This window comes from Mytilus trossulus, chromosome 1 (genome assembly GCF_036588685.1).
Source record: "Mytilus trossulus isolate FHL-02 chromosome 1, PNRI_Mtr1.1.1.hap1, whole genome shotgun sequence".
Lineage (NCBI taxonomy): Eukaryota > Metazoa > Mollusca > Bivalvia > Mytilida > Mytilidae > Mytilus > Mytilus trossulus.
Genome location: NC_086373.1, coordinates 9,981,277 through 10,003,508, shown reverse-complemented (window position 1 = coordinate 10,003,508; position 22,232 = coordinate 9,981,277). Strand labels below are relative to the sequence as shown.

General features: G+C 31.6%; 1 protein-coding gene across 2 annotated transcripts; it reads left to right on the top strand.

Annotated features, from left to right (window-relative positions):
* Positions 1–9,655: 9,655 nt before the first annotated feature.
* On the top strand, positions 9,656–22,071 carry LOC134714794 (serine/threonine-protein kinase Nek4-like). 2 transcript variants are annotated; one of them, XM_063576360.1, is made up of 11 exons: positions 9,656–9,885; positions 11,249–11,530; positions 12,270–12,370; positions 12,592–12,691; positions 13,407–13,514; positions 14,537–14,717; positions 15,797–15,850; positions 16,263–16,313; positions 17,644–17,728; positions 18,709–18,808; positions 20,320–22,071. In XM_063576360.1, the coding sequence occupies exons 1-11, from the start codon at positions 9,751–9,753 to the stop codon at positions 20,443–20,445; spliced, it is 1,323 nt and encodes a 440-aa protein (XP_063432430.1). In that variant the 5' UTR covers positions 9,656–9,750; the 3' UTR covers positions 20,446–22,071. The 2 variants fall into 2 exon arrangements, with proteins under 2 accessions (XP_063432430.1, XP_063432439.1); XM_063576369.1 differs by lacking the exon at positions 15,797–15,850.
* The last annotated feature ends 161 nt before the right edge of the window (positions 22,072–22,232 follow it).

The window sequence follows — 22,232 nt, the reverse complement described above, 5'->3', positions numbered from 1 at the left end:
TGTTGAAGGCCGTACGGTGACCTATAATTGTTAATGTTTGTGTCATTTTGGTCGTTTGTGGATAGTTGTCTCATTGGCAATCATACCACATCTTCTTTTTTATATGAAGGTCAATTACTCCTTAGGGGATCAATTGACCATTTTAAGGTCTTACTTTGCTGTACATTATTGCTGTTTACAGTTTATCTCTATCTATAATAATATTCAAGATAATAACAAAAAACAGCAAAATTTCCTTTAAATTACCAATTCAGGGGCAGCAACCTAACAACCGGTTGTCCGATTCATCTGAAAATTTCAGGGCATATAGAAATTGACCTGATTTACAATTAACCGCATGTCAGATTTGCACTAAATGCTTAGGTTTTTGAGTTATAAGCCAAAAACAACATTTTATCCCTATGTTCTATTTTTAGCCATGGCGGCCATCTTGGTTGGTTGGCCTGGTCACCGGACACATTTTTTAAACTAAATACCCCAATGATGATTGTGGCTAAGTTTGGTTAATTTGGCCCAGTAGTTTCAGAGGAGAAGATTTTTGTAAAAGTTAAGAACGACGGACGACGGACGCCAAGTGATGATAAAAACTCACTTGGCCCTGTGGGCCAGGTGAGCTAAAAAAATAACACAAACATAAAAGATTATGGTGTATGCAATGATTTACCAGGCCAAAATAAACATTGATACATTGTCAAACGTAGCTGATATTGTAGCGAAAAACAGGGCATGAAGAGATGTTCATAATGAAAAAATCTCGTATTGTCTATAAATTTATCACGAAGACAAATTAAAACACACTTTGAAATTTTGAATAAAAAAAAATGATAATTTAAAAAAAAAATACGTTATGATATGTGAAAATTAAAACAAATGACGTTTTAATTAGATAACTTAAATAATATCAGATATCTGCCCTTTTAATCAAAAGAACTGTAACAATCAATCAGTTTGGCTGTTAACTAGTTTTCATTTCTTATTAAGTTAAATTTTTGTGCCTACGGTTTTGAAATTGTAAATTCATAAATATACTAAATTCCGAGGAAAATTCAAAAAGAAAAACCTCTAATCAAATGATAAAATCATAAGCTCATACACATCAAACGAATGGATATCAACTGACATATTCCTGACTTGGAATAGTCATTTTCTTATGCAGAATATGGTGGATTGAACCTGAATTTATTATACAGAATTTTAGAATGCTGATTTTAAACAAGTTTATATTTTGTCCCGGTTGAGTGACTTTTCACGAAATAAATGCATTGCCCCTGTGCATGGAGGTTGTTATATTAAGCTTTGCCTTTTCTTCCTGTTTATCGACTTTTTGCGGAATATCTGGTATTCCTAACTCAAATCATTAATTGTCTGAGAAGTACAGTACATCAAGTAGGCTGCATGCTGGGAACTTTTGTTCAACCGACACATGTAGTTTCAGTGAGAACAATGAAAAAAACATTGTTACTTCAAAACGAAAACTTGACAATTAGTTTTTGTTCAATAATTGTTTTGTTCGTTTCGACGAAAACATATTACCACTGATATGTATTACCATTAGGGTTGCCAGTGGATCTTGTTATACAGATTTGTACCTTACTAATAATGAATCAAAATCTCTGGCTTTGATTTATAAAAACCTAACAACACACATAGGAAAGTAGTTTTCAAAAATAAACCTTTTTTTCAGAAAACATATTCCCTGTGTGTGAAATATCCAGATTTTTCGCATGCACTCTTACCAAATACATATATATATATTGCTCGTTGCTTTATGTTGATTTTGAAATCAAAATTCGAATTGAAATTGCAATTTCAAAAATTCAAAAAATATATAAAAAGCTGGTTGTTTTTTCCTTCCTTATTGTTGATCTTCCATTGGTTCCTCTTTATATGTTTAAGTTTGCATAGTATTCGCATGATAACAGCAACGTCACTGGCTATACTTCTTTAAAAAGATCGAAGACCGCAACAACGTTTCAAGTCACCAAGAATTTTTTTACCTAAGGGTTTCTACCCCAGGAAAAGATTATCACAGCTATTTTTTTGCAAAACCTTTCGGAATCTTGCGTCATCAATGCTTTTGAACATCGAATTCGAACTTTTTTTATTTTTTTATTTTTTTATTTTATTCGAATCATTAATGAGCATTTTATAGAAGAAACGCACGTCTGGATAATAGAAGTTCAAGCCGGTATCTTTGATGAAATGTTGAGAATTACATATATCCTTGCAACACAATGTTAATATCTATTGATTAAACCACGAGAGTAAATGGAAATCTAGGTAATACGTTTGCCTGGAATTAATCGAAGACAGACACTATATCTAGATTTAATAGAAATTCCATACTTTATTTGTTGCCATATTTTGAAGCGTGTGAGCTATCATCATATTATATAAAAGGTATTTGAACAAGCCGAAGCAATATTTAGATACGCAAAAGAGTAGAAAAACAATTCTTATTCTTTCTAAATTTATTAAATAATTTGATTTAGGATTTCGACATAAGCGCCAAAGTATTGAACTTCAATACTTGGTATGGGTTGTTACTGACGAACGGAAAAAGTTTGAAAATGTACAATATATTTTTTTTCCTTCCATCTATTAAATTTTACTTTTTGAAAACCTTTTTTACTGATTTTTGTTCAGTTTAGTATAGACATTTTTTTAAATGTTTTAAATCAATTAGATTATGCCCAGTTTACGTATTAGACATAGAAATTATTTGGGGTTGGGTAGAGATTCTTTTTCGATGACATTGGTTAATGGAAAAAAACAATCTCGGGTGAATTCTTTTTTACCAATTCAATGATATTTTTCTTGTAGTTTTTGTTGTGTACCCTCCCAAAAAGAATATACGCTGACTATAGTTAAATGTTAATAACTGATAAATACAACACAATGGATCCTTAACTGGAGTTAAAAAACAGAGAATAAAGTATCGATACTGAAAGACTATTTCTGCTCAAACAGATGGTTAGCAGATGTAAGATTGTATAACAATTACATCAAATTGATGGACATCAATCATGTTTTGTAAATATGCAGACCAAAAGTATTTCTTATTTCCCTTATCGTCATTAAAGAAACATCAATCATGTGTATCCTTTGATTTCAGTATTGATATTTACCTGTATTTAATAAATTCATACTTATTTGAATAAAAAAGCCATTTTTTGTAGATAATTATTTTAATAGCGGATATCAACGGAGTTCTCACGTTACGTAAGTGTACAGAATATTACGTTTAGGTATAAAAACATCACGATATTTACTTTTGAAATAATTTGTACCAGGAAATTGCGTATTTTATCACAACAAGGGACTACAAAAACAATCATTTAACTAAAGTAGATGCATTATTGTTTTCTTACTTTTTTTTATCTGTATTCCCTTCTGTGATATTTATCTGGCAAGGCTAAATATATCTTTATAATTCCTACTAATACGAGAACATTTATCAGTTTGTGAAAGTACTGTTTTATGAGATGAGTTTTATTCTCAAATACACTTATTCTAAAAAATGACAAATACAAAAAAAATGAAGCTCTACAAAGTTACAAAAGGACTCTATTCACTTGTGAAGGAGAAGATTTGTAATATTGATCTTCAAATGTTTTGGTACTAATCAACCTTGTCTTACAAATATTCGGCTTTGAGCGTTGCAGAAATATCAAGAAAGGAGTTTTGGATAAAATTGAGAATGGAAATGGGTAATGTGTCAAAGAGACAACAACCCGACCAAATAAAAAACAACAGCAGAAGGTCACCAACAGGTCTTCAATGTAGCGAGAAATTCCCGCACCTGGAGGCGTCCTTCAGCTGACCCCTAAACAAATATATACTAGTCCAGTGATAATGAACGCCATACTAATTTCCAAATTGTACACAAGAAACTAAAATTAAAATAATACAAGACTAACAAAGGCCAGAGGCTCCTGACTTGGGACAGGCGCAAAAATGCGGCGGGGTTAAACATGTTGGTGAGATCTCAACCCCCCTTTACCTCTAACCAATGTAGAAGAGTAAACGCATAACAATACGCACATTAAAATTCAGTTCAAGAGAAGTCCGAGTCTGATGTCAGAAGATGTAACCAAAGAAAATAAACAAAATGACAATAATACATAAATAACAACAGACTACTAGCAGTTAACTGACATGCCAGCTCCAGACTTCAATTAAACTGACTGAAAGATTATGATTTCATTATATGAACATCAGGCACAATCCTTCCCGTTAGGGGTTAAGTATCATACCATCATACTATTTAAAATGTGTTGTTTTCATTATGTGAAAGATAATTCGCTCTTTGGACCTCTGATAACTATAGCTGTAGAAAGGTCCATAAAGTATCGGTCGTTAATACTCAGTCAAGATACACAATACTATAAAATCACTCACGATTCAAATTATTCATTCGAATAGATTCCTATTAAGATGTGTTATAACACAATCATAATTCAGATCTTCTATGTAAAATACCAATCTACACAATTACGTATGATTGACGACTTGTAGTATGCATAACAAGGAATTCTTCTAAAATAGGATACTGAACATCTTTGTCGGAGATACTTGATATACTTTTCTTTATAATACTCAATTTAAGACAGAGGTGATCTAAAATGACTAAAGAATCATACGTTTTCTTTTGTAATACATGTATTGCATTATTCCAAAGAAGATGATTTTAGCTCCCAATAGTGAACCAACATTTGTTCGTCAATCAACTGTCGTAGAATGCATTGTCAAAATCTATCAATCAAGGATTTTTTTTTAGAGAAACCGTTTTAGGTTTACAGTATAATGTTTATGTGAGAGGATACTCCCACGATACATTTATATCATGTATATATAACTGTCCAATCTATACACTGTTGACATAACTGATTAATGGTTAAAATTTCTTATTTTGATTCTATGAATTGTTTATTCAAATAATAGATTTAAGTTTGAAATGTCTCATTTTTAATTTTCTACACAGAGCATTGACTTTTGAGTTAATGTTTCATTCAGAGACTGTCAGTTTTTCGTATCGAGAACATTTACACATCCGTTCCCACGTCGTGATCTTTAATTAAATGCCAATATCATAAATACTAAGACGATTAATCGGTGATATAATGTTAACCCTGGACATCATTCGGCCAGGAGAAGGTCACTGATTTTTATTTGATGATTAAACATCCATTCTTGGTCATTTGAGGGCAATAAATATGTCTTTCAATCATGTGGAAACGTCTAGAGAATATTAAATGGACTAATAACGCTAAACATAATGGTACAATTAGTTACTTGTAATTTTAACATCGCCATAACCCATATTGATTGTATTAAGAATAAGATGTAGTAGGGTCTGTATAATACTAAGCTTTCACCTATGTTATCATTTAAACCAACATATGTTTCAACCTCTAAACCAGAAATAGCACCAAAAAACAAGGAATGTGTCTGATTGGTCGTGTTTTGAAAAAGAGGCAAAATAAATCAAATGGCCTTTCTAACTAATAAGTCAAAAATTAACTGACGAGCAATGGCTAAAAAAGAATAACAAACAACATAGACTGTGCAACATTAACCCCACCCTAAAACAGGGAGTGATCTCTTTTGCTCCGGAAGGACAGTTAGGTAAAGCAGATCCTGCTCCAGATGCTGTTTTCAGGAACAAGTCAGATAAGTGTGAATCATTGATCTAATAATAAGTGTCAATATTCGTGAATAAATATGATAGGTCGCATTGAAAGGGACGGGTTTTATGAACGTGTCATATAAGTCATAGTGTTATCGGTAGTATGAAAGGTTTTTTTTTTTTTTAAATAAGGCATTAGTTTTCTCGTTTGAATTGTTTAACATTTTCATTTCGGGGCCTCTTAAAGCTGAATGCGCGGTATGGGCTTTGCTCATTGTTAGTTGTTAATTTCTATATCATTTTGGTCTCTTGTGGAGAATTGTGTCAATGGCCATCATTCCACATCTTCTTTTTATAGGTAAGTCTGTCCGATAAATGAAGTCCAAAGGTTTTTTTTTCTTTTTACAGATGTTCAAATCTCGCAAATCGATTAAAAAGACTAAAGCAACTGAAGCAACAAACAAATCTGAGGGAACCAAATGAACTCCAAAAAATATAGAGCTGGAGCACCGATAGAGTAACATAACCTTTTATGCATGCACCACGCACATTTCGATGAATTCACACACATCAGAATGTCACCATTAGGAACAGTATATAAATGGGAAAACACAGACCAGACGAAACAAGTTATATTACAGTATCATATTGCTCGTGGAATTTTAATTCCCCGAGGGTATCACTAGCCCAGTTGTCAGCACTTCTGTGCTGAGATGAATTATCATTGATATGGGCATATTTATAATTTAACTGTGAACAAAACTTTTCAATTTTTGAAATACTAAGGCTGTTCTACCTCAGGAATAGATTACTTTAGCTGTATTTGGCAAAACATTTGGGAATTGGTGATCCTCAATGCTCTTCAACTTGGTACTTTATTTCTAGACGAAACGAGCGTCTTGCGAAAATACAAAATTTAATCCTGGTATACATGGTGAGTTTATTTTCAAATGATTGTGTCTGCCTTTGTATGTGATAAGCGACAAGTCAGATTAGTGTGTATGTTTGTACGTTTTATATTGTATGTTGGCGTTTTAGGAACGTGTCTTATCACACAGATATGATTTAATTTGGGTTTAACAAGCCCTGGAATATCGTTTCAACGGAGGGACACATACTTTGAATGCAGGCGCTGCTAAAAAGCTGCTACATAGAAAGCAAAAGTTTACAAATGGAAAGCTGAAATCATCATTTTTGTTGTAAACATTTGTTTCGACCGATCCTCGTTGGTTGTCAATTTCAAGAAATGAGGCAAACTTAAATATAGCTGTTGTGTCCTGTATACAACTTACGTTCGCTTAGATACATGCGTTCAAGATAGTGATCAAACTTTGAATTATTTAGTGAAAGAGCATCATCCTTATAGATGAATTTTTTTAATAAGTTCCTGTATGAGGTCAACCTTATATTGAACAAAGGAACAGGTCTGAAAAAAGATGAGCACTGATGGTTTTCATGGAAATGTCGATTGTTTGTTGAAAAGTACATCCTATAAACGTTACAACTATGGTGTGAGTGAAGAAAACACGCATCTTGACTTATCGCGTAACAGTCTACAAATACAGTAGCACAAAATCAAAGTGAAAGTGAAAGCAATACGTACCCCATCAAAAACCGGGGATGTTGTCAGGTGCTATGTAGAGGTTAGAAAGATCCTGTTCCACATGTACATGTGGCACCCGTATTGTTTCTCATAAGCAAACCTAGTGATAAAGTTAAACTCGGTTGCTTACATTTTGGAGAAAATAGGACGTGATTGTGTTTAAGACAATTAGAAAATATTCGTCGTCCTTTGCGAGATATACATTCCCTTGCGGCAAAAACAATCGTAATGACCTCTGCAATATTTTTGAATGCATGACAAATTTTGCACTTGGAACTGTTTATTCGGCAGTTTTCTTGTAAAGGCATAGAATCATACGTCAAAATATTTACAGGGAAAAGACGAATAAACAAAATTATTAAGGTTTACGTTATTTAGACACAAGTCCAACGACATAAATCCCCCCCCCCGCCGTTTTTTTCGATACGATTTTGAACGAATAATAATTTGATGCCAGACAAAAGTTTATAAAAAAATCTAACTTAATAAATTATCAGATGTTTAGGTTTCATATATCGCATTGTCGAATCAAAATGAGATGCAGTATGATTGTCAATGAGACAAATATAGACCAAAGGACGAGAACGTAAACAACCACTGATTATCTTCAACAATAATACCGTATTATAAGTTAAAATAGAACATGCATATAATAATTTGAATCAATCCAACAAACTAACAGCATAACTTAAACTAATAGTATCGCAGGACAAATAATGTTCACAGACAAAAACACAGAAAATCACTTGACACCACGTTGCTGTCTTTGAACAGGCAGATAATGAATCTTTTCTTGTACTTGATTTGAGACAAGTCAATACGACTTTCAATATAAATGTCTCAAAACACATTACATAGTTAGATTTATATGTCTATTTATCTGGAATGTTCCCTCGTCATGCAAAGAAATGACAGATCATTTAGATTACATTGGAGCATTTAGTCTGTGAATGTATTCCCAAACTGTCATATTTTATTGCTAAATCCACATTTTCTTCGATCTGCTCTGTCTGGACAAAAGAAATATGGTGTTATTTGAAAGTCGACACCTGCATTTTAAATAAATATGAGATGATAGGTTGTATATGCTTTAAGGAAATGAAACAAGTCAGGAAAATGGCCTTTGTTATATTATAGTTCGTTTCTGTGTGTGTTACATTTTAATTTTGTTTCTGTTGTTTCGTTGTTCTCCTCTTGTATTTATGCGTTTCCCTTTGTTTTGGTTTGTGAACCGGATTTTTTTTCTCAACCGATTAATGAGTTTCGAATAGCGGTATACTGCTGTTACCTTTATTCATCGAACGTATGTTCTTGCTTCAAGATACATCCCAGGTAAGTGAATTGTTGTTCATCTTCAACAGTAGAGTCGGCGATTTTATTTGGGGTTCGTGTTGTTTATGCTTTAGTTTTCTATGTTGTGTCATGTGTGCTATTGTTTTTTCTGTTTGTCTTTTTCATTTTAGCCATGGCGTTGTCAGTTTGTTTTAGATTTATGAGTTTGACTGTCCCTTTGGTATCTTTCGTCCCTCTTTTAAGACAATGTTGCTGATTTGTATTTAGCCTTATTGATTTAGTTTTCTGGACGTTGATGTATACTTCTTTTAGTTTTGCTACTGTTTTAAGACTTTTTTTGGTCTGGTGCTGTGCATCTCGGAAGCGATGAGACAGTGTACAAATGTAATCAGCAAATCATAGGTCTTCAAGACGTGTTCTCATTAGCATTATTTTATTCAAGAAAAAGAAATTCAACGTTTGATAAAACGTTTTACGTTTTTTTTTCTTTCAATAAAATAATATTGCAAGTATTTGAAGGTATAACACATAAAAAAAATCAAAACTAAAGCCATTAAGCTATTAAGTGAATTCAATGTATATCTGAAATTCTACACTCAATCGGTGTATTTTCTGATCACGGACGGATAGACTTTTCAATAATACATGGCGACTTTTATAACCGCATCTGTGGTCTTGTGTTCGCCTCGAATGCAAGAGGTAAAACCAACTTTACTTAAAAATTGATATTTGATGCTTCTTCGCTAACCTTGCGTTATTTATAAGTAAAACACTGGTCTACTCGGAGTCAGAATAATATGTCCAGGTGAGGTTGCATGTCTTCCTGAGGACTGTTGTGCTCCTTGTGAACTTTCACGTTCAAAATTCGGCTCAGCTTATCGGTCTAGTGCAAAGCAGTGTAAATCTGTTATGATATAGATTTGATTTGCCTTCCATCATCATCATCATCATCAATAATCTATAATTTAACGAAGAAAAAAAAAATTCTGACAAATATTATCATTTAATTGTTGAAGCAAGGATAATCTTATTTTTATCGGACTTACGTTTTAAGACCTAAAGTTTTAAAATAATCTCAGGTGAATCTAAACGTCTATATTTAAATCTACCCAAGAATGATACATCTATTTTTAACTATGTGAATTTACAACCATTTATTGGAACCTTTCCATAATTTCAGTAGCATGTTAAAAGAACAACAAACTGACCATTCTTATGCATCATCATGGATCCTAAAGGATTAGTCGGGAAAACATGTGGAGAATTTACAGTTGAAAAACAGATAGGAAAGGGTTCATTTGGACATGTGTATTTAGTGACGAGGACAAATGAAAAACCAACATGTACTGGCACGTACAAGGTATTGTGTAGTGTGTTATGTTTAAATCAATGCTAATGATAACTAACGTACAAAATATCAATTTTTTTTTAAAATTAAATCGATGAATTTATGTTAAAATGTTTAACTTTTGGTTGTGTAATTTGATTGATTAAATCATTACATCTCCCCTAATCCCACTTAACCTTGAACGATGAAAGACATCTTTGTGAGAACTTGACACAGGCACTTGTCTCAGATTTTTTTTAACTTATATACCTTAATATAACACATATTAAGGTATAGAGGATTTTTTTCTTAGAAAAGATCCTGTGGAACTTGATCACAACTTGAAGTCTTTGCATATGATGATGCTAATACAAATTCGAAATTCGTGCATGATCCATTGGCAAAAATGCACATACAACGGTTCGAAAGAGAAAGATAAAAACTGACAAACAATTAAGTAATGAGTAAAAAGTAACTGAATGCTACAACACGCTTCATTATGGATTACTTCCTCTTGGTTCGCGTTCAAGTATTTACCATTCGATTAAAAGAATTTAAATGTATCATTGTTTAAACCAATCGGAGTTGAACGAATTATCTTTATCTTAGCTTTTGTAATTCAAACGTTAAAGAGACTCAAAAGATAATTTGATTTGTGAGACTAACCAGAATGTTTATTTGAACTTTAAACTTGAACAAACCAAAACGAATTGGAAAATTTCATTTAAGTCAAGTAAACAATGCTTAGTTTATGAGCGTATTAAACATATGATACAGCAGATACATAAAAGAGGGACGAAATATACCAGAGGGATAGTCAAACTCATAGATTGAAAATAAACTGACAACGCCATGGCTAAAAATAAAAAGACAAACAGACAAGGACGCCTCCGGGTGAGGGAGTTTCTCGCTACATTGAAGACCCATTGTTGGCATTCGGCTGTTGTCTTCTCTGCCGCTTTGACACATTTCCCATTCCCATTCTCAATTTTAAATAATAGTTCAGAAGACAAAACATGTTCGCGCTTTAAAGTGCATTTGAATTAGTTATGGTAGTTTAATATGTAAAGTAAAATCTTTCTTCGAAAAGTTTTAATTTCCAGCACACAATTATAAAGAGAACTTTAAAAAAAAAATGTACAAACATTTGCCTGTTTATAAGACAAATGTAAATTAAGTACAATATTTTCCTTTCAAACGATTCTAGAAGTTATGAAGTTTCAAAAAGGAAAAGAATAACAATCAATTGTCCACACGTAACAGTTTATAGATCTTTAAGCAAATGACACATTATCTAATTATTCAACCTCCATGTCCGTAGTATTCAATAGTGTTTTTATTTTGAATCGCCTTATAATGTTCTTACTTTATCTTCATTTCAACATTTATATATTAGCCAACTCCATTCGCCATGAAGATGGTACATACAGCAGGTACAAATATTAGAGAACAAACATTGTTAGAGAGAGAAATACAACTACTAAGAGATTTAAAGAAATATGATCATAAAAATATTGTGAAATATGTTGATTTCTTCCACTACAAGAACTTTCCGTGTATAATAATGGAGTATTGCGAACGTGGAACACTATATGAATTCATTCGGGACCAAAAGAATAAAGTAGTACAAGAAGACAAGTTTGTTCATATTCTTACTCAAATAGCTGCTGGATTGGAAGTAAGTAGCCGCATATTTACGATTGTGTGTTATTTTCTCAACGACGTTTGTTACACTTGATGCGATCTAAAATTAGATCTATAGATTTTGTTTTGTTATTTTTCATCGAATGTTTGCTGTCTCATTGGTGTAAGCCCACACCTCCTTCCAATCGTGTTCTAAACATTTTTTTTAATTAGAAATTACGACAAAACCTACAAAAGATTTCATTTCATTTCAAGTTTGATACGAAAGTTCAATTCGCTGCAGTTTTTTAAACATTAAGCAAAATAATTGTTTAAAGACATTTTATGACCCATGTTGTATATTTTCAACGGAACTGACAATATTGAAAAATAGAATACTTTGTTGTTTCTTAAAACTATACTCAACTAGTGCTTAGAGTGAACGATGAATAGAATAAGAAAATAACAGAATTTTAGAGAGAAAAGAAATAAACAGCTGCAGATATTGATATTTAATATTAAATAGTGATGTAAAGAAAATCTTTATATAGGCTTTAGAAATAGAAAACCTTAACACATTATAAAGTAAAATTTTAAGTTTTAATTAATCCAAGTTACAAGAGAGCCGCTACTAATAAACATTTTACTTCAGAGGTTCTTAGTTAAAGAAACATTTTGGAAATGTTAATAAATAAACAGCTTCAGTGTTAAAAGAAACTATTTCAAAAATATTTTTGTATATTAATACTAGTATGCATTTTGTAACACATATCACATTCTATTTCTCTGTACAGTTCTTGCATGGTAAACATGTTCTCCATAGAGATGTCAAAAGTAAAAATATATTGATAAGTGGACACCTTGATATCAAAATTGCAGACTTTGGAGTTGCAAGGTAACAATTGTTATATATCAAGATATAATTTACAAATCATGACAAGACATACACATAAAGTATCATTCTTTTATCATTTGTTCTCATTTGATGATTTAATATATAGATATTACATGATCTATTGATTTTAATTTGAAACAAATATGTGCCACAGGACATTTCAACAAAGTATAGTTAATAAATATATTTTTTTCTGTTTATAAATCAATCTATTTATGTAGGGAAATACCCATTGCTGACCCAGGACAGATGTCTGTTATGATTGGGAGTCCGCAGTATATGAGTCCAGAGATGTTATCACAGAAACCATACGATCATAAGGTAAATATTTTATAGAAAACACAATATCTCTGATTAGACTTTGGTCTGTTCGGATGACTTTATTCTTGTTATTACTATGATTTGAAATTCTACAGGCTTTATACGGATAAGCGTTTATGTGTCAGAAATACCAACAGCAATACAAAATTGAAAATAAAACACACAAAAAGAAGTAAAATTCTGTATCTTTTTAAGAATTCAACATACTTTTTTTCCACATTAGACTAGTGTAATGGTCTAAAAGACCAATATCTTGGAAGAAATTGTTAATATATTAAACATTGTCTATCGGAGTTGACATGTCTTCGACGTCGTTGTTATACAAAGTACATCACTTAACACTAATACAATCAAGTTGCAGCAATAGTACAATCATAGCCTAATGAAAGGTCATATGCAAAGGGTTTATATAGTCATCTATTATTCAATGAGCAAAGATGATTTTTTTGTAATTGGAAATTTCCATTTCCTTGTCATGATAAGTCTACGACGATAGCTGTTATCGTGCACTTTTGTCAAATGAATTATCACACAAACTAAATATATAGCTGACTATTTCTGTTTATTTGCTGCACTTTTTTGATTGACAATTGAATTCTTTTCGCAATCTGTCGTCACTGGACTTATTAAATAATAGATTTTGTATTTTCAACACTTCCTCTTTTCTGTCTTTTGATAATAGAATAGTCACTTGATATAACTGTGCTATTTACAGACTGATGTATGGAGTTTAGGGTGTACATGTTATGAGATGGGGACAGGTGATTATGCTTTCAAAGCTGACAGTATCACCAAGATTAAGGAATTGGTTCGCAATAATGAGGTAGGAATACCTTAAAGATGATTAATAACGAAAATACTATTCAATTGCCTCAGATTTATAGGCGCCTATTTAGTTCTATATTAAATTAAGAAGTTATGTCATTACTGTCAACGAGACAACTATCCACAACTATCCACAAAAAGACCAAAGAACAAGGCAGTGTAAAAGGTGACTGTGCAACCTTCACCAATGCGCAAAACAAACGTTTATTTATCTTTAAAAGAGTATTAACGAAATGTCGAACTTAAAGATAAATTCAAAAATAGAAAGTCTCTAAAACTAGACAAACTCCAACGCTTAGCTATATCAATAATCGGAACGAATGGCAACAACTGTCGTTTACCTAACTTAGTAAAGACATGTTCTGACGAAACAGGATGCCCTTATACAAAATCACGTCATGAAACATACAATTTTGAAACATTTAAAGATGAGAAAAAATGGCTGTAAAAATGTTATTATTTATATATACTGGGTTTTCTGTAAAGTGAAAGTATATTTGCTCGGTTCTCAATCCATTGCGAAGAAACGACATACACATACATGGTCTGATTGCAATCGAGCGAGGGCTATAACACTTGACTTGACAAAAGTAAAATTCGCCAGTAACGAGATTCAAACTCCATTCTGTGATCAGTAATTTGAAAGGCAGCGATTAAATGGTTCACACGTTATTGTATAGAAACGACATCAAGCAATAACTATAAATCCTGACAACATAAATGAGAATCGCCAATTTTAAATGTAACCTCTATTTTGTATTCTTTAGCTAATGAAAAACACATCGGTTGATAAGTTAAACATGGAGTCGCCCGTTTACCAGACCATTACCGATTAAGATTAAGACTCATGCACTTTTAATTATGAGTGAAACATATAATGATGGCTTTCAATAACCAACGGCAACCGGTGGTATACATTATGACCTTCCTTATTTTCCTTAAAATAAATATTTCCTAACAGTTATCCCCAATAAGATTGACTATTGTCAAACTGCTGTTTTTTTTATTTATTTCTAACAGTTACCCCCAATGAAGAAGGCTGACTATTGTCAAAATGTTAAAAAGTTAATAATGTGGATGCTCCAGAATGAGTCTGTTAACAGACCAACTGCCAAACAAGTTCTAGACAATATACAAACACATAGATGTAAGACCATTGACTCGCAGACGACAATAGATATCACCAAAGCTGTAGCTACAGGTAAGCTTAAAATATTCACATTTACCTTTTTCTATCAATGGCAAATATACCCTGATTTGCCAAAACAAATAAAGCATAGGAAAAATGTTTAAGTACTGCAATGCAAGATAGTTTTTTTTATTTCAATTTGAATCTTTATCTTCATCTCTATAAATATATTTGAATAATTACACAAGAGTGTATTATATTTTTTTAAACTGGAGGTGTTTCGAATACAAGCTTATATTTGTCAATTTTGCAAGATATGTTTTGGTTAGAAAAGAAAACAGTTATTAAACACGATTCTAGTTTTTTTTTAAACAGTCAGCGTGAACAAAAATACTTGAGTTCTTATTGCAAGTCTAAAGATTCCTTGAGATTGTCATTAACTCAATGAATTAAGCCGACATGCCTGCTAAAGGAGTTGGTTCGGTAAGGACCGATTTTGGCCTCAAATTTCAGGTTCATCTGACGAAAGAATTTGACCACTTTTTTAAATACTTAAGTGTCTAATACATTTGAATCAATCATTTTATGTGAACGATTTTAACTTATTTAGTCATTAAAACGATCCGATTCAAGCTCAAATATGAAAAATCTATCAAATATGCCAAAAAATTACACTTTTCAGATGGTTTCTGTCAAAAATGAAAGTGGCCGCATCCGTGTTCATCCCCAACCTATATATATGTCATGTATTATACTTAAATACAACTTTCATTTCAATCTTAAGGATGGACTCGAATGCGCCCACTTTCGTTTTACACGAAAACCGTCTAAAATTTATCTAAAATGCTAGAGTTGTGAAGATTTCAGTAATTTAGAATGACTTTATGGTGCTAGTACCCGATATAGGTGCATTGTATTGTAAAAAAACAGCCCGTATTTATGTAGCATAAGCATTCTTCTGTCCAATAAATAACTATAAGTTTACATTTTAACAATTTTGTAAAACTGCTATACTTTGGGGTCAAAAAGGGTTTTACTGGACCTACTCCTTTACTGGTGCAAACTAAAATATGCAGATATTACATCGCGTTTGCCAAATGAAGAAAACACGTTTTTATAATAAATACAAATGCAGTTATATACGTTCACAGTTTCCCCGACGAATAGAGTAAAAGAAACGACACATCGAAAGACTAGCGTTACTGGTAAGTAGAAAAACAGAAGGACTCTAGTGAGAGCATGTTTTTTGTTTTGATTTTAAGTGAATTGGGTTGATAGCGTAAATAAATGAGATACTTCTAGTAATCGTTTCCGAGAGGAGTTAGAAAATGTTTTAGACGAAACGCGCGTCTGGCGTACTAAATTATAATCCTGGTACCTTTGATAACAATTGTAGAGCGCGTAATAGGCAACTAATTATTCATTCTCACAAACGGAATATGCAAATGAAATAATTTAAACAAACTTCTGCTAATATTTAAATCAATTTTAATTTACTCCCATCAGCCTTTTATAAACCTGTGGTCATGTGATTTTACCCAAAAAGTGAAATTTAAAAGACGACGTGCCTAACTTACGTACAAGACAGGTAACTCACTCATTTCATTATTTTTTCAGACCCCCCTGACAGTGGCATGTCGAGTGGGACAAGAACGATGGAAATCACAGGTAAGTCAAACATACTGTTGTACATCGAATTCGTGGCAAAAACAATGTATTTTTTAAAATATGTAGATACACCTTTCTTATAATATCTTTTTTTTTTTACAATTTAAGTTTGCTAATATACCAACTGCTCTCCAAGAAAAGTTTTATGTTCACTACCAAAAAATAAGGAAAATATGTAAAATACAGAAAATAAATATAAAGATTAAGCAGTATCATTTCTTCTTTTTGGAAAATGTTTTTGTCTGAGTTTTGTTACATTCCATGAAAATAAGTCAAAATTCTCCAAGCTTTCTTATCTTGACCAACCGACTGTACCATAATGTTGACTGTAAAAACATTGAGAAATAAGCCCTTCACTAAGAAACTTATCATGAATTCTAAAGTGAAACTAAATTACTCTAAGACTTGATGGTTTCACTCGATTACAATATCACCTTCTGTCAAAGTTTACTAAAATCTAATTATGACGTGAAAGGAGTAATTGATTTTCAAATAGTTCTAATCCTTAGATTGTATTTAAACGGCGTATAAAAAAGCCCATATATCTGTAAAATACGAAAAAGTTAAAACAAATCACGTATTTGAATTGTTTTCCTCAGATCCTATTAATTGATCATGAATAAGATCTTGCTAAATTTGACAAAGTTATTAATCTGTAAATGGTACCAGCAAACAATTCACAAATCATTAAAATAAGTAAAACAAAGAAATACGTGCATTTTCAAATCTTTCCCATATTCGTTGGGTATAAACAAGCATATGTCCGATTTTTCTACGAAGGATTGGCTTAGTTTTTGTGTCTGATTTTATTTTTTTGTCTCAATACAAAATATAATAAGCTGCTGAAAATTTTATTTCATCTGTAAAAGACTGCAAAATGACAACTTTCTCTACATAAAAAAAAATCATAAACAGCTTCGTAAATGTCCATACAGATTTCACAAAGTAGTTGATGTCTAAAAGAGGTTTAACCCCACAAAAACATGTGACTGATATTGATGTCCCTACTATATACAACCACGTAGTCCTACTTTAGTGAATTTCATCGGATATGATGCTATGGGGGACAATCTTCAAAATGAAGTAAAAGAAATATTCCATAAAATTACAATAAATCTTTAAGACAGAGTGATAAAACCCGAACCGAAACAGGATCAGTAGCATGTGCGTACAAAGAGCAATACTATAAATGTTCTCTTAATTCTTTATTTTATAAACCACGGTAATGTTAAAGCATATTCATGAAAGTAACGTTGTTTTGTTAGTACTACTGTTATTATATCTACTCAGTTAAATTTGTAATGTAAGTATATCAATTTATAACTTTCAGTACCAGGAGGGCTGGGTTCAACATTAGAATCAACAATGGCTTCCATTAGTAATGATTTCCAAAAATTGTCATGCCGATACCAAGTGTACGTATTCTCCGTCTGTTTTCAAGCATTTAAAAATATTTAATATGTTGAAGGACATTTGTGTTGTGTTATAGATTCCCAAAACCAAAACAGTATAGTTATTTGCAGATAATTTTTTGAATACATGAACATCTTTTTTAATATGCATAGTATCACACACAGTTAGACAACAACTTTTAAGCTTACCAAAGTGTTACGAGTAATGAGTTATGGATTACCAAGAAGACAACGTTCTACCAAAAACAAGAAGACGATAATGTGACCATGTTTCTTGATTTCCAATAATCCTTTCCATTTTGTTAGATCTTTCTGTAACATAAAACCCCTGTACATAAAGGCAACAGTAGTATACTTCTGTTCAAAAGTCATAATTCGATTGAGAGAAAACAATCCGAGTTACAAACTAAAACGGAGGGAATCACATCATATACACGGGGCAAACAACGAAACAACAGAAACACTAAAGTGCAACAGAAAATGATAGGTTGAACCTGGTTTTGTGGCTCGCCAAACCTCGCACTTTTATGTCAATGTTAAATATAACACTAAACTTACAGCATACCATGACAGAACAACAGTACAAATAAATGCAAGAACATTTAGGATAGAGAAATACACAAATAAACAATACAATAATACATTACGACATGCTGATAGTTATCACAGGTACCAGGCTTAAAATTTAATACGCTAGACGCGTGTTTCATCTACACAAGATTCACCAGTGACGTTCAGATCAAAATAGTTAGAAAGCCTAACAAACATACGCTAAACTGACTTTTACTTTGATACAAAATAGAATAGAGTAATGTTCTTTCATAACTCAAAAGTTTGCTGACCTTTTTTACTTCTTTGATTAAAACTAAAGCATTAACAAAAAAAAGACAAACTTCACAAAATCAAAAACACGACTATAATGATCAACAAAATGTTCTATTCTAAGGTATGTGTTATTTATGTTTGAAATTTAATGCTTTCAGAGACCTGGTTCGTTTGATTGGAGATAACACAGCTAGTAAAAAAGTTTCTAAAATCATGAAAGTTCTTCGTAGACATCCACAGAATTATGATAAAATAAAGGTATAAGGGTTTTTTGCCTTTAGAAGAATGTTTTGCCAATTTCTTTTTTCAAGATCTATAATCATATACACTTTTGTACTTACAATATTACACTACCTTATAGGTTAAACCAATAGAATTGCAAAGACTTCTAATTTTTAAATCAATCCCAATTTAAACTATTAGAATAGTTCAAATATTCATAAATACACAAAATGACACGTCAATATGTAAAATGATGTTTATTTGATGTTTTATTTTGAAGTTTACTTGGCTCAATTAAACATAGTACAACCTCATTAAAAGCCAATCAAAATAATGAATATTCGGAACAATTTAATCCGAGTAGATGTAAACAGTGATTCGGGTGTTTATTATCCCAAGAACTGTCATATTCCTGACTTGGTACAGGTATTTACAAATGTAAAAACATGGTGGATTTAACCTGGTTTTATAGCGCTTATTCTCTCACTTTGTACGATAGTCTCATCAAATTCCGTTATATTTATAAAATATGTTTTGTTGTTATTAGTAAAAGTTAGTACTTGTTGCTTCTCTGTAAGAAAAACTGTAAAAAAAATCGCGACATTAAGTCAATCCAGATAAATTCATGATATGTGTTCAGGTGTTTTGTTTCCAATCATGATTACATGATATAATTTAACTTCAAACAATAACACTATAGAATCAAGGGTTCTTATGGTAAAAATATTAATGATAAATAATTCATAACATGATTTCCTTTAATTCTCGTTGATATTATAAAATAGTAAGAAACCAATGTTCCAACTGTCTGAGACACATTGTACCGTTGATTAATTTGGAAATTTCTCTAAGATTCCTTTTGTCATATGGCATTTCACGACCAAGAACATTGATGAAAAATTATTGTTAAACAAAATTCATCCGCTTTTGAATGATCAAGTTATATAATCCTTTACAACTGTGAAGAAGGAAGCTTGCAATGGAAAACCTGCAATCGTCACGTAACGTTTGTCTATGTTCTAATTTGAACTTTTGACTGGCTGTTTATATTACAAAACAATTCAGATACGACACAGACGTCAGAATAATGGTGCTATCTTTCATAGAAGTTTACTGATGTAATAAATATTCATGATCACACTAGAATGTCGTAACGAAAACAGGGTACCTTTACAGTTCTGACTATGCATTTGTTTATATACATGTACTAGTTACAATATCATGTGTTTATAACTTTTATGTATGCTTTCAAGGCGTATCTATTTATATAATGTTTGATAATTATTTGTTCATTTATTTTTTGTTGTCAGTATTCGCCAATATCTTGTTCCAAACTAAACAAAAACTTCATCCAATATTGTGTAAGTTCAAATCAAACTTTAAGCTCTCTGATAAAGACAGATCAAGAAAAGCGATTCGGAAGCATGAAACATGTTTGAGAGTTAGTGTTACCATATAATAGTAATTTGTTGTATTTCTTTATTTAATGTTTCCATATTTTAATAATTTGTTGTAATTCCTGTTTTCACTTTTAATTGTTGTTTTAGGAAACTGTTCGGAAATATGTACGGGAAGAGAGATTTGATAAAACCTATTCTATAGTGATGGCATTGAAAGGAACAGAGGAAGCTATATCAGCACAGACACAGTTAAACTCTTCTGACAAGAGATAATAAAAGACATTTGACCTTGATAACAAATCGTGTACTTTCTAGTACATAGTTAACGACACAGGTGTGTTGTATTTTCATCATGAAATGTATGGATATCTGTGGGTGTATTTCTACTTGGTATCATTAATGTGTTAATCCGTGTTGCATTAAGTTAAAGCGCTAATCTGGAACAAACTTCGGGTGAAATCAACATCATACTTATGTTTGTAAACAGTGATTAGGGCCAATCAACAGTACGATATGTGCAAAAAACAAAAACAGCACAAATCTGATATTGGAGTTCAAAAAGACCCCTTGCATTTAATTATGAACATGGTGGCTGAGTTCTATCGTCTGATAGTTCTATTATAGTATCAATAGAATTGAAACCAAGCATCTGAATCAGGTGGACTCGATTTGAAAAAATATCGACAAGGACGTTAACTATTTGTCATGTGTTTTGTATTGTTATTCTTAAATAGTCATTGATAGTGTATTGAAACAATTTATTTCGTATATTTCAACCGTGTCCTAACTCTGTGATCAATACGTATAAATTATGGACTTTTGACGAGTTCAATACGTTATATATTGATTATAATGACAGATGACAAAGTCCGAGTGTCAATATAATCTAACATGTCCCAAAATAACGTATTGACTGAGTGAAAGTTCTTTTAAAATTTAGATATTACATATATAAAAAGATATTTGGAAAATGGCGTTCAATGATCTTTCTGTGAATTTTCAAATTGTATTTTGCAAGAATCATAACATGTTATTGAAAATATGAATATGACAACTTCATAATCTGTTGCATTAGTTTTCTTAGCGTCTGCATTTAACATAAAATTCTTGAAATATTTAGTGATAAACTTACAAATTTTCTTTTTGTCTGCTGCGGCGCTTCCTCTGCGGTTTTTATGTGTGACGTCAGGACTTCATAAATCAAAATCTTGTAGACTTTTTTGGATAGACCACCAATGAAAATATACATAGAAATATAGCGTCAAAATACGTAAAAATAGAAAGAAAGGCTATGGATGCGTAAAATAACCTTTGAAACACGTGATAGTAATATCCAATGAAAATAGTAGAATGCTAAACAATATGTAATATTAATGAATATGGCATCGTTTGATATGGCAATATATGATGTTAAGAATTGTCATTGTGTCTGACAAAATCTAAAACTAGAGTCTTAGTAATTGAACATAAGATGAGTGATAAAAGAAACAGATGGGTCAGTCGGTGTACATGATTTTAATAAGACTATGACATGAATAATTGACGCTCGTTTAAAGAAACGAATTTAGAAAATAATATGTATATCAACAACCAGTTGACTAGATTCAATTATAATAGTTATCAGGTATCAGGATTATAATTTATTACGCATGACGCTCGTTTCGTCTACATAAGACTCATCAGTGACGCTCATGCCAAAATATTTATAAATCTCAACAAGTACAAAGTTGAAGAGCATTGATGATCCAAAATTCCAAAAAGTTGTGCCAAATACGACTAATCGAATCTATACCTGAGATAAGAAAATCTTAAGTTTTTCGAAAATTCAAAATTTTGTAAATAGAAAGTTAATAAAAATGACCACAGTATTGATATGCATGTCAACACAGAAGTGTTGACTACTGGGCTGGTGATATATATAAACCATTTGCATTTTCACTTCTATTGATGTTTTTATAAAAAATATTTTATATATTATTAGTGTGTACTTGTCTTTAAAAATCAGGTTAAATATATAATTAAGTCAGTGGTTTGATTCATTTTCAATACACGGTCAGTGG

Excerpts from the sequence above, each read along its gene's own strand:
- LOC134714794 (XM_063576360.1), top strand. The coding sequence starts at position 9,751 with ATGGATCCTAAAGGATTAGTCGGGAAAACATGTGGAGAATTTACAGTT. Across the intron at positions 9,886-11,248 it reads CATGTACTGGCACGTACAAG|CCAACTCCATTCGCCATGAA; the intron begins GTATTGTGTAGT and ends TTTATATATTAG. Across the intron at positions 16,314-17,643 it reads AAGAACGATGGAAATCACAG|TACCAGGAGGGCTGGGTTCA; the intron begins GTAAGTCAAACA and ends TATAACTTTCAG.